Here is a 12,847-nt window from a genome sequence, read left to right as displayed (position 1 = left end):
AGTAACGCCACATGTACAATCCAATATTTTGCTGGTTTTGTACAAGTCGTTACTGGAATTGTTTTAAGCAGAATAAACAAACGTAATATTTAATAAGTTTGTCATTTTTCATGTTCAAAAAATAAGTCGCAAAAAATAACATTACAAAAATACTTTTCCAATTTCTAACAATCGTTTTCAACCTACTTACGGCTCACTGAATGCACCAAGCACTGTTTCATGCATACAATCATTACCCAAGAACAAGTCGCACGATTTTCGTTCATTAGATTCATGAATAAGTCACATAGTATTGATTTGTGTACAGAATCATTGTTCTATACGGAGCCCCTATACAGAGTCGGGTAGGAAAAATAATCTGAACGAATTCCATACTTCAAAATAATCCATCCAAATAAATTATGCAAATCGTTTTTATGGATGCTCCCGACTCTTATTTTAGTAGTTATTTATTTTTCCTGGCATGCAGTTTAGTGAACCAGAAGAATGTAGCCAGCAGATAATTTCAGTCTATTTTACGCTGTTCAGTGCCATTATCAGGAAGATTTGATAATGGACCGTTTGGATTTAATACAGTTTTATTTTTATTGTGGACTCAAATATTTTGGATATACTTAAGGTTTTGATTGTCAGACATGGCATTGTTATATCTTTGTCAACTCTTCATTAAAGGATAACATATTTTGCCGTAAAAACACTTTGACAACATTACAGTTCCTCTTCTGGTTCACTGAACTGTACGCCGAAAAAAAAAAAAAAAACGAACAACTGGAGTGCAAGGGGGAGAAAAAAAAAATAATGCGTTTCCACAAAATAAATTTGTTCTGATGAAGTTGTTCGGACGGATTAATAATTTGTAAAAACAGATTCATAATTTGTTCAGATTTTTTTTTGTGTGTTTGCCCGAGACCTACAGGCCTCCGTAGCTCTACAACAAGTCACACAATACCATTCATTTGATTTGCAAACTGAATTATTACACTAGAACAAGTCACCCAGAATTCAAATGGGTCACGAACGAATGACAAGTCTTGTGCATTTGATTCGCAGAGTGAATCACCGATACTCGGGAACATGGCACACAATTCTTATCATTTGATTAGTGAACGAGTTACAGAATAGTCATTTATACAATTTATGAGCTTAACCACTGAATCGTTACCCAAGAACAAGTTGTGCAACACTCATTCACTTACTCTTGAATTCAGTGCCTCATTTTAATTATGCATTTTCACAATATTGTAATATTTTGTGCTTTTCAAGAGGCATAATTACACAATATGATTTTTAATATAAATCAAAATTTGTGGTCCATTCAAGGGGAAAGAACATTCAAGTTATTGCTAAATCAAATGCGTCAATTCATTTAAAATCGGGTAGTTTGAAAGAATGAAATGAGTAAAGTGAATCGAAATGCCCGTCACTACTCCGTGAACACCAACGAGTTTACTACAAGCCTATGAAGGCTCAACATACAGAGGACTAATAACAATATTTCATGGATTTTTAAATAATTTCAGCACTTGTGTAAAATTGGGAAAAAACTATTTGATTTTGTCCTAAGTGTATATTTCCAGCAAAAATAAATTTTGTGAGAATGTACAGGATTACTACAAGTGTGATATATTTGAGATTTTTAAATTTTTTTTTTTTTTAGGTAAGGAAATACAAATTTCAAGGTGAGGCAGTTATGCTCCCAGATCATGGCAACCGTGAGGGAGGACGTGTGGCATGTCGATTAGCACAAGCAAGTACACGAGACAATACTGACCGCATAAACCTACTCTTTCATCATATTTAAAATTCCACTCTTAAAATTGAAGACCATAACATGTCTAAAATACTGTAGAACAAAAAAAACACACCAAGATGCCACATATCGGTCACCGGTTCATATTTATAACCATTCACCACTAATTTTTGGTTAGAGGCCCCACATCGTTTGCCTATAAGAAGTTGAAAGAGGCTGCCAAACACTTCTTGACAGCATCAATAGGATGCTAGCATGTGACGCACGTTTGTTCTCTAGAGAAGACGGGAGTTCCCATGGTGCCATATCAGACAACGGCAAGTCTTCAGCCATGTAAGAGGGAATGAGCAGGGAGCCCACAGCTTATATTGGTCCTGCTGGAGTTCTGCGTTGAACTGGAAGAGCAGTCAATGTGCACACAAATGTCATCCAGTGAAAGAAAAACAAATTTATTTCACCCTTCTGGTAAAGGGGCACACCTAAAAAGAAAAACTGTTCCAACTTGTATTCAGCTCAGGCATTTTGATGCATCTACCTTTGAAAGCTTAACCTTGCCCTTTGAAAAATGTCCTGCCTGTTCAGCCATGTTAATTACCTGGGGGGGAAGATTCTTTACTTTTAGGAGGTGCCTCATATTTTATCGTATGTATATTGATATTCAAAAGCACAGCAAAGGGGAGTCAAGGTGACGTGATGTTCACCCATGCATCCATCTCACTCACCTAATCTAATCTAATTCAGGGTCAGCCTATACTTTGATGTTTGAACCAACTGTGCACCACATAACGGTCCATCACTGAATACACCCAAGGCTCACTGTGCCAAATAACAACCCACACCTTTGGGAGGTGAAAGGAAAACATCCCATAGATCCTGGGAGAACTTCCAAACTGTACATACAGCAACTGGGCCTCACAGGTGTGAGGCAGACACACCAACACTGGACATTGTTTTTTCTTTAAGTTTTGCTTCCTGAAAACTGTTGACAATTACTATACTGGCTTTAAAATGAACATAAATTTTAGATGGACTAACAAATTTGGAGAAACAAGAAAAAAAAGTTATTGAATGTATTGTAGTGTGTTTAATCACTTAATGATGCTGAAACGTTGCATTAGTTCAGCTGAGCTCAAAATGTTTTGCTGTTGATTTTCGTTTTTAACTTCGCATCTGATGTGTCTCGTTTGAGTGACCAACAATAGTCGGCCAGCATTGATGGAGTCCTCTTTCTTACCCAGATGCAGATTTTTCCAAAGTCCAGGTGAAACCCTTTACTCATGTTCAACAGTAGGAGGAAATAAGTCCAAGTTTCGAGTGCAGAAAAATCTTCACCGACACTGCACTTCCATTTCTTTGGATGCTTGAAGCATGCAGTCAACCAGCTGGATGTAGAGAATTCCAGAGCACCAAACAAGAAAAAACTCCTGGAATATCCTTAAATGCCTTCCATGTGATTTCTCCTGGCCCTTCTGGCAGATCTTCAAACAGCTGGTCATTGAGGATGTATCCGATTTGAGAACCAACAAAAATGTCTTCCTTTATTTCTGCATCAGTTACTTGTGGAAACAAACAAACATCGATCTCAGTTACTGAAACACTTCAATTTCATGAATGAGGCTAGTGTTCACCAGTCAAGTTTTATAGATCGACAAGTGGTTTATGTCCTTATGGAGCGGGCACATACTTTACTGTACAGAAATGAGTCTTTGATTTGTGAATAGGACAGCAGTGCCTAATAACAGGATTTGGGTTCTCTGAGCTGCAGTGCCACAGGTTTTAGATGAGCTCAGATGTTCTAGTTCAGGGGTCGCCAAGTTCAGTCCTGGAGGACCACTGTGGCTGCAGTTTTTCATTCCAACCCTTTTCTGAATGACTGACCAGTTTTTGCTGCTAATTAACTTCTTTTGAATTCATTTTAGTTAACCTGCTCTTGAAGACTCCGACCCCTTAATTGTTTTTTTTCCTTAATTAGCAGCCAAACAATAAGGAGATGCAAAATGAGCCATAAAACTACTGGTGTCCATCGTACAATATCTGAAAATAAAGAAAGATGAAGGTCTCAGAACGTCGATTTGCTCAGGACCCCAAGACATTTGACAAGTGCTCTTAGAAAAGAGAAAAATCAACAATTTCAGAAATGTCTGCTAATGCACCACGAGAGCAGCAACAAGCCACGGAATTAAAGAATGAGTTTAATTAACAGGAATTGGCACCTAATTAAACAACTGGTTGGAGTGACATTGTTTGGAGTTTCAGGCCCTGACTTCATTGGTCTTCTGCTGGCTCCCTCACTTCACATTTCATTTCTGTTTGGGTGCCATTTAAGGAAAGAAATGAAGCAATTCAGAGGAACGATGAAGAAATTCAGGAGAACAAATCTTAAAGCAATTCAATTAAATTAATTCACAAGAAGTTAATTAACAGCACAAACAGGGCACTCAATTAAAATGGAGAAAGAATGAAAACCTACAGTTGCAGTGGTCCTCCAGGACCGGACTTGGCGACCCCGGTTGTTGTACTGTAAATGTTTCAATGCCATTTTTGTTGGTTTCTTCCATGTGCACCGCATTGCCGAGGAGTACTGAAGGTCAGGCATTGCCATTGTGCGACAAGATCGCTTTCAGGCTTAACAGGGACAAAAATCAATAAAAGGATACCATTGTTGTGGGTCATAGACAACCCAAAGCTGTGCATGGACTAATCAAAACAGAACACTTTGTGAGCGATGTTAAAGGATTTAAAATCTGGTTTAAAACACATCTCCTTTTAGTTCATTTTTGCCTCTTTGGTTATCAGCATTTGTGTTTATTAATTGTATAATTGTGTATTATCATGTCTCTGGAGATTAACAGTTGGCCTTACAGAAGGGACACAGCAGAATAAGCATTCATTTGTAAATACCAAACAAACATAACGGATTAAAAAAAATTATACAATCAAACACAACCAAAAATGACAAAAATGGAATTTAAACAGATGTTTAGATCTACTATCCTGGCCTAACAGGATGCAACATACAGTATTAGCTGAATTATTAAACTATGAGAGAAAAAATCCACACAAATTGGTGATTGCAATAGAATGGTCCATGACTGGAGCATTTAAAGGGGATTTTTTTGATCAGTGGGCCAAACTCCAGAAGTTACCCCTAAAAGTAGCAGCGAAATCTTTATTGTCGAGGGTAAATCGGTCTAGCACTCCAAACTAAGCTGACCTTTGAAGATTTTTGCACTTCTTAAACGTGAGGAGTTATTAAAACACACAAATTCTGCTAGTAATGGTTAGCCTGGTCTCTTGTGTTTTCATCACTCTTTACTTGTTGGCTGGGTCTTTGCTGTATTTTTTAGTGATTTTAAAACTAGTTGAGGCCTTGTTTACATTCATATTTAATTACAGAACTCCATATTAAAACAGGGTTTTCAGACGTAAGCCAGACTGAGTCACATGCACCCGTTTGGTTTTTCATATATAACTCGGCATCTTGTCCCAGACTTTGGTTCTTCTCACCTAAACACAATGTACTTTACAAACTGAGCAATAACTGCCATTTAAATAAAAGACCAGAAGATGTGTGCCATGTGTCCACGTTGGTGGATTTTCTAATAAAAGACAATAAACGGCCTGCGCCCTTCCACATGGCTGCCCAGAGCAGACACATTCAGGCAGTTTAAATTTCAAAATCTAGTTAAGCAGAAGGAATTTTGTGGACTCTGTAATAAAAAAAATGATTTAAATAAAGAGCAGACATTAAGAAGAGCGGCTACTGCCGTCAGCAGTCAAGTCTGCTTTGCACAGTTTGTGTCTGGATCCAGATTAACATAGGAAAGTAGTCCGCTACCAATGCTGGGCGAGACTGCTGTGTGCCAGGAAACCTCAGCAGTCGTGCCAAGTCTGAGGATGGCGTTTGCAGACTGCCAGCCTTGACTGCGGACATAAAAAAGAAAGTCAAACAACGCTTATAAGGGCATATCTCAGTCTCACTACCGAGCACGAGCCATGACACAATTTGACGACAATGGACACAGCTTTGGTAGCAGTACTTTCTATCCAAACAGCATGGCCTGCTTTCAGGAAATTCCCTCCCTGTATCCTGTGCAGCCCCCTTTCTCTCTGAGCCTTCAATATTAAAGTTAACATACCTTAGATTTATGGCCACTGGGTAAATTATTAAGAACACCAGCACAAATGTTTATCCATGCTATTATTTAAATCGGCCAATGATGCGTCAGTAGCGCAATACATAAAACCCTGTAGATACAGGGCAGGAGCGTCAGTTAATGTTCACAAACATCTGAAAGGGGGACGGAGGAGGAGTGCGATTCAACTGTGGCAGGATTGTTGGTGCCAGAGGGGTTTGTCGGAGTATTTCTGTAATTCCTGATCCAAGTTTACAGAGGATGTTGCAATAAACAAAAAACATCCCACGAGTGACAATTCCACAGATGGAAATGACTCATTGATGAGACACCCCAGAGGAGAATGGCCCGATTGGTTATTTCACTTACTGAAGCCTCTCAGTACAACTATGGTGAGCAGAAAAGCATCTCAGAATGCACCACACACCAAACCCTGGAGCAGATGGGCTACAGCAGCAAACCACCACATTTGGTTGCACCTTTGTCAGCCAAGAACAGAAAGCGGAGGCTGCAGTAGGCACATGCTGACCAAAAACCGGACACCCGACCTGCTTAGGTTCAAAAGGTCCAGGCTGGTAGTGATGGTGTAATGGTGTGGGCAATGTCTTCTTGCCCCACTTTGGGCCTGTTAATATAATCAATCACAGCTTGAATGCCACGGCTTATTTGAGTCTAGTTGCCGATTGTGTGCATCACTTAATGACCTCAATTGACCCATCTTTTAATGGCGAATTCCAGCACGATAATGCACCATGGCACAAAGCAAACTGGTTTCATGAACCAGTTTCAAGGAGTTCAGTGTTTTTCGGTGGCCTCCCCCGTCCCCACATCTGAATCCATCAGAACATCTTTGGGATGTGGCAGAACAGGAGACTCAGCATGAATGTGCAGCTGACAAATCTGAAGAAGTGGTGTGATGTAATCATGTCATCATGGCCCAGAATCTCAAAGAAATATGTTTCCAACATCTTGTAGAATTTATGCCATTAAGATCTGAGGCTTTTGTGGGAGCAAAGGGAGGCCCTACCCAGGATTAGCAGAGGGGTCTGAATAATATGCTCAGTGAGAGTACATTTATATTCACAATTATAGATTAGGCTAATTGTGTCACACCAACCACCTCACCTTGAACATAAAACTTAAATGATTGTGGCCTTCTGGAGGGGAGAGGTGAACCACTCGCCTGTCTACACTGATGGGACGGCGGCAGCAGCGGCAGAGAGAGCAGTTTTACATTTCTTGGACCTTCATCTTAGAGAAACTAAACTGGTTACAAAACACCCCTACCATCATTAAGAAAGCGCAACAGCATCTGAGGAAGCGAAGATGCTTGAGGAAGTGTGGCATGCAGAAACAAACCCTGGCGAGCTTCTACCACAGCACTGACAGGAGGAATCACAGTCGGGTAGACCCAGGAAGTGAGAGGACTACAAAGGGCGGAGAAGCCGGCACAGTGTACTGTATAATTGGCTCGATTATTCCCTCAAGAGAGAGGAGCCCATATACGCCCAACGCTGCAGAAATAGGACTGATAGACTGAGTGTAGAGTGAGTAGGACTGAGATCAACTCATAAGTATGCTGGAATCAAAGCTAATACCTCTCCGATCAAAACACGTTTTTAACCCCTCTGCAGTCCATCCTCTCGACAACGTGTCATATTTAAAAATCAACTGTGCGATAACCTTAACATGTATGTATTGTCATGTATGTATAGGGGTGACCTGTAGTATGTTATTTGTACCTCACTGGACAGAGAGAGTTTAAGATCTCGGTACATCTATGCAAAACCCAAAATAAGGAATCTTGAATCCACTTTCATAAACATTCAGCAAGTTCCCAAGTTGTTTGAAGGGTCATATTTTAGCAGTGGAACAGAATTAAAGGAAAAGCACGTTTCTGTGTGTTTCACTGTGCTAGCATAATACAGAAATGGCCTTAAGATATCATTTGGAACAGGCTATCCTGTGCCAGATGTCTGTCACCCAGGGCATCCATGGCCAACAGTTTGCTGGGCAATTGTTCACAAACAAGGAGGTTTTGTTCCAACAGAGACTAGAATTGCTAGTTCCATTGTTTAAGAGAAGATGATCTGAATATGCCTGGGGAACAATAAAAATGGGCACATCTGTTTGTCAAAAATCAAAAGACATGGAGATGAACAAACAAAAAACACAAAATGCACACATCAGGCCAAAAACCAGGAGCAGGACGACAAAAGTCGAGATAAACTTGCACAAAATGTGCACAGCTCACACACAAGAGCGAAGGAACAGAATAACCCGGAATAAGGTTCGGCTCAATGGTGGAGTAATGGCCGTGTGTTAAGTGGCCCGCTTAAATAGAATTGAGAAAGCCTCAGGTGACAAGCAAATTGTACATTAAACATTAATGAGCAAGTGGTGATAGGGAAAAGGCACAGGGTTTTCATCTTTATAACAACGACAACGGGTCAAAAGAGTAATTTCAATTGTGCTTACTTGTAAGTACAGCAAAACTAAGTTGACAAAACTGTTAATCTCCCTTATGAAGGACTTCATTTGTTGAAAGAGAGCAGAAAACAGTCTGTTCTGGAGTCTAATGAAATGCTTCATAGTATGAAAGACACAGCCCAATGATGACACAGTCGAGGCATGGATTTAACAAGGAACTCTGATCCATGCCAACTCTATTCCATCATGGAGGTTCTGCAGATTTTCCAGCCACATATTTATGTGCAAATCACCTGATCCACCTCCTTCCCAAGGCTCTCATTTGTACTGCGCTCCGTGCAAGCCAATTGCTATTTTGGCACCCGGCTAGGATACCTACCTGGCCGGGACACCTGGGGAGACAGGAGGAGGGCTCATGCCTCTTCCTGACCACAAGGGGGTGACCGCCCTGGTTGTATTGGGGGCCACGGGTACAGGGCTTAGAAGCTCAACCCTGTAGGGGCCCATGGTCACTGCAAGGGGGCACCCCCATGCCTGATGGACCCTGGACCCCAGCACTTCTGCCACACTAGGAAGTGCTGAGGGGGAGGGGAGAAGAAGAGAGGGAACACCCGGAGTGTTTCCGGGGAGACAGCCGGCACTTCCGCCACACTGGGGCGTGTCGGGTGGAAGATTGCCGGTGCACACCTGGAGCACATCCGGGTAAGGATAAAAGGGGCCGCCTCACTTCATTCGAGGCTGGAGTCGGGTGGAAGCAGGACAAGGTTGGAGAAAGAGAGAAGGAGATGATCCGAAAAGGTAGAGTGGTTGGCCTGGACTTTGGGGAAGATTAGGGTTTGTGGTGCACTTAAGGACTGTGTAAATAATAGCGAGTGTAAATAAACGTGTGGTGGTGCAAAAATAACATGTCTGCCTGTCTGTGTCCGGGGCTTGTTCCACACTATGTTCATGGAACCAGCATGAGATGACGGTGCATCATCATGTCATCAAGCACACATCTATTTGAACAGGTGGACTGATGCCATGGGGTCAGCAACAATGCTCCGGTACTACAGTGAAATTCCAATGATGCTTCATTGGTATGAAGAGGCCTAGAGTGTGCCAAGGAGAGACATTGGAAACAAGGCAGGTCAGATCCACCAATTCATGCTGTTTTAACTAAATTCTGGCTCTAATCTTGATTGTCAGACCAGATAACTTTTTTCCAATTTTCTGTTGTCCATTTTAGGTGGCCACATTCACACCATGCCCATATCTTCCTGGGGTGATCTGCTGCATTCTATCCACTTGTCATGCACTCGGAGATGCCCTTCTGCATTGTAAACAGCTGTGATCTGAGTCATTGTGGCCTTTCTATTAGATTCAACAGATCTGTCCACTCTCCTGTGTCCTCCCACTACAAAATGTGTTTTTTGTCCAGGGTTCTGCTATTCTTTAGATTTTTGTTTATCACACCATTCTCAATTAACTCGAGACCGTAGTGCATTGAAATCCCAGGATGACAGCAGTTTGAAATGCCAGAACCAAAAAAAATCACAACACTGCCTAAGTCACGTCATCTATTCTAATGTTGGATGGAACAAAAAACCTCCTGACCAAGTCGACATGCTAAATATACGGAGTTGAAGCCACACGATTGGCTGTTTGCAGGAGCAATCCATTTGCATTAATAAGCATATGGAAGTAATAAGTGACAGTGGAGTTAACTTTCAAAGGTAAATTTAACTTGCTAAAATGGTGGAGGGATGGCTTTTTGTACTTTAGTGCAAATTGATCAATACACAAAATGACATTAGTAATAATGCTAAACAGTGCATAATAAACGACAGTAATCTAACATATTGCAGTCAACTATAAATCTTATTTGGTTGAAGACTGAATTAAAGGGTTACTTGTATATAGGAAACATCTCCGTTTAAAAAGCGAGGGATTTACAGTAGGAGGACCCTTTCTAAAATGTGTTAATGCAGCAGCTCTCTCAATAAAAAGAGCATCTACCCGACAAAACTTCTTCCATATTAATTACAATCCTAAAAATGCATAGTCACCATTTTGACATATGGGTGTACTTTAGGGTAGGGATCGTCAACTCCGGTCTTGGAGGACCACCATGGCTGCAGGATTTCATTCTAACCCTCTTTCTTAATGAGTGACCTGTTTTTGCTGCAATTAACTTCTTTTGAATTCATTTTATTTAACTTGTTCTTGAAGACTCCGACCCCCTAATTATTTTTTTCCTTAATTAGCAGCCAAACAATGAGATACAAACTGAACCAAAACAACTGGTGTCCATCACACAATATCTGAAAATAAAGAAAGATGAAGGTCTCAGGAATGTCAATCTGCTCAGGTCCCCAAAACATTTTATTAGTGCTCTTAGAAAAGAGAAAAATCAAAAATTTTGGAAAAGTCTGCTAAAGCACAATGAGAGCAGCAACAGGCCATGGAATTAAAGAATGGGATTAACAAACAACAAGAATCGGCACCTCATTAAACAGCTGGTGGGAGTGAAATTGGTAGGCGGTTGAGGCCCTGACTTAGTTGGTCTTCTGTTGGCTCACTCACTTCACATTTCTGTTTGGGTGCCATTTAAGGAATAAAATGAAGCAATTTAGAGGAACGATGAAGAAATTCAGGGGAACAAATCTTAAAAAAAAAAAAAAAAAAAAAAAAAAAAAAAAAAACCAATTCAATTCAAATTGAAAGTTAGCACAAACAGGGCACTCGTTAAAAAAAGGGTTAGAATGAAAACCTGCAGCCACAGTGGTCCTCCAGGACTGGAGTTGGCGACCCCTGCTTTAGGGTATATACAGGTCACTGTGTATGTGTGGGTGTGTGGAGAACTCACCAGTTCCCCAAACATCCAGACATAACCAAACCACATAGTCACGGGTTGAAGGAACAAAGCTTTTATTCAAACAAAGTACCTTCTATAGGTTTATGTGACTGATTTATCAACTGATTAATTCCCCTTTGTTTTCCCTTTTCCACCTCCACTCTCCAAGAAAGCCTGGCCCACGTCCTCCTGACACGGACTGCTGGATGAGGTGAAGCGGTGGCTTTTTAAACAAACCCTAGAGTACTTCTGGGTCCGATTAAGGGCGCCCCGCTCTCAGTGGCTCCCTCTACAGGCACCCGAGAACTGCAACAGGGCTGCTGTGCAAAACTACAAGTCTCCTGCAGCCCTGTGAATGCCGAAACAGGAGCCATACCAGAGGGACACTAGGCAAACAAAGCCTAGGGAGGCAGTCACCCCACTCTGTCCTTCCCTCAGAATGGCCTCCTGACCGGGAAAGGTACCACTAACCAACAAGGCCCGTCCATCCATGTCCTTTTATCACCATGGCTTCTTGGCCAGGTAAGGAAGCATCCACTGTGGCTGGGGTACCAGTCATCCCATGTCTTCTATAACAAAACACACAGGTGTGACCTCACCGTCTACTCATTCAGCCAGTGTAGTGGCCTAAAACTGGAGCCATGCACCCATCTCAGCTGTTTCAACAGAAGATGTGCTGCTGCATTTTGAACCCGCAGCTCAGTAAACTTTAACATTGACGTATTTTTACTACCCACATGACAACTGCATTCAGCACCTTGTGACAATTCTAAATTTGACATGGATAAGTCATAGGAACAGGAGTGTCAGATGTTCAGTTATTTAGTAGGATCTAACCAGCACCATCAAAAGAGAACAAAAAAGCACAAAGATTTCATGTCATACTATACTAAACTATGACACCAGGAATATTCTTAACATTAAATATAGAGAACTAACCACCTTATAGCAACTAACATTATTATTTTTATTTATTTATTTTTTTTTTTTAAGATTAACCAGACTTTAAAAATTAATGTTCAAACAATAATTAAACCAACAAGGCAGGGGAAATTCTCCCCTTTCCTACATTAAAGAAAGTCTAACCTTAGCCAAACATGGCTGGTGTCACAGATTGCAGATACCTTTTGGTTTTGGTGCATTTTTATAATGCGTGAGGACTGACAACATACCATTAAACAAAAAAAGTTATCCAAAGTTCAGTTCAAAAACATCGCAGCTCCAAGAGAAGCAGCACGGTGGCCAACAAGCTGGAAGGGAAAAATGACAAGAATCTCAAGAGTCGTCACTACTTCTGGCAGCGTGCAGCTCTGAAAACTCAGATGTGCTGTTCTCATAAAACACCCTGGGATGGGGCCCTTGGGGGGTTGGATTGGCATATTTATTGATCCCCCCCCCCCCCCATCAAAAAGGCAGCAGGTACCTTTCCCTCAAGCTGCTCTTGCAACTTCTTCACCACTTCCTTCTCCTTGTAAAGCTGTTCCTGAGAGGTTCTTAGAAGTTGTTGTAGTTTAACAGCTGCCTGTCCTAAATCCTTGGAAAGCTTTTTTTCTTTTTCAAGTCTAATCTGCATATAAAAAAAAAATAAATTCTCGTCAGCTCCAGCACATGTAATGCTTAAGGATTTCCTTTTAAGAAATTGTATTTGGCAATGCTGCAGAATCTGGAGCTTTACGAGAAGACGCCGGCTTCATG

At 41.1% G+C, this 12,847-nt stretch overlaps 1 protein-coding gene across 4 annotated transcripts in view; it reads right to left on the bottom strand.

The window, feature by feature from the left end:
• The window catches only part of LOC114666140 (ribosome-binding protein 1-like), a 114,119-nt gene that overhangs the window by 1,004 nt on the left and 100,268 nt on the right, over positions 1-12,847 (bottom strand). For 3 of the 4 annotated variants that reach the window (XM_028820885.2, XM_051919642.1, XM_051919643.1), the window contains one exon: positions 12,576-12,719. The exons of the other annotated variant lie outside the window; for it this stretch is intronic. In XM_028820885.2, coding sequence (XP_028676718.2) covers positions 12,576-12,719 — 144 coding nt within the window. The remainder of the gene's footprint in view (positions 1-12,575; positions 12,720-12,847) is intronic. 4 annotated transcript variants of the gene reach the window in all.

Source organism: Erpetoichthys calabaricus, chromosome 15 (genome assembly GCF_900747795.2).
Source record: "Erpetoichthys calabaricus chromosome 15, fErpCal1.3, whole genome shotgun sequence".
NCBI lineage: Eukaryota > Metazoa > Chordata > Cladistia > Polypteriformes > Polypteridae > Erpetoichthys > Erpetoichthys calabaricus.
Note: the sequence above shows the minus strand (reverse complement) of the source record. Positions and strands in the feature narration are given on the sequence as shown.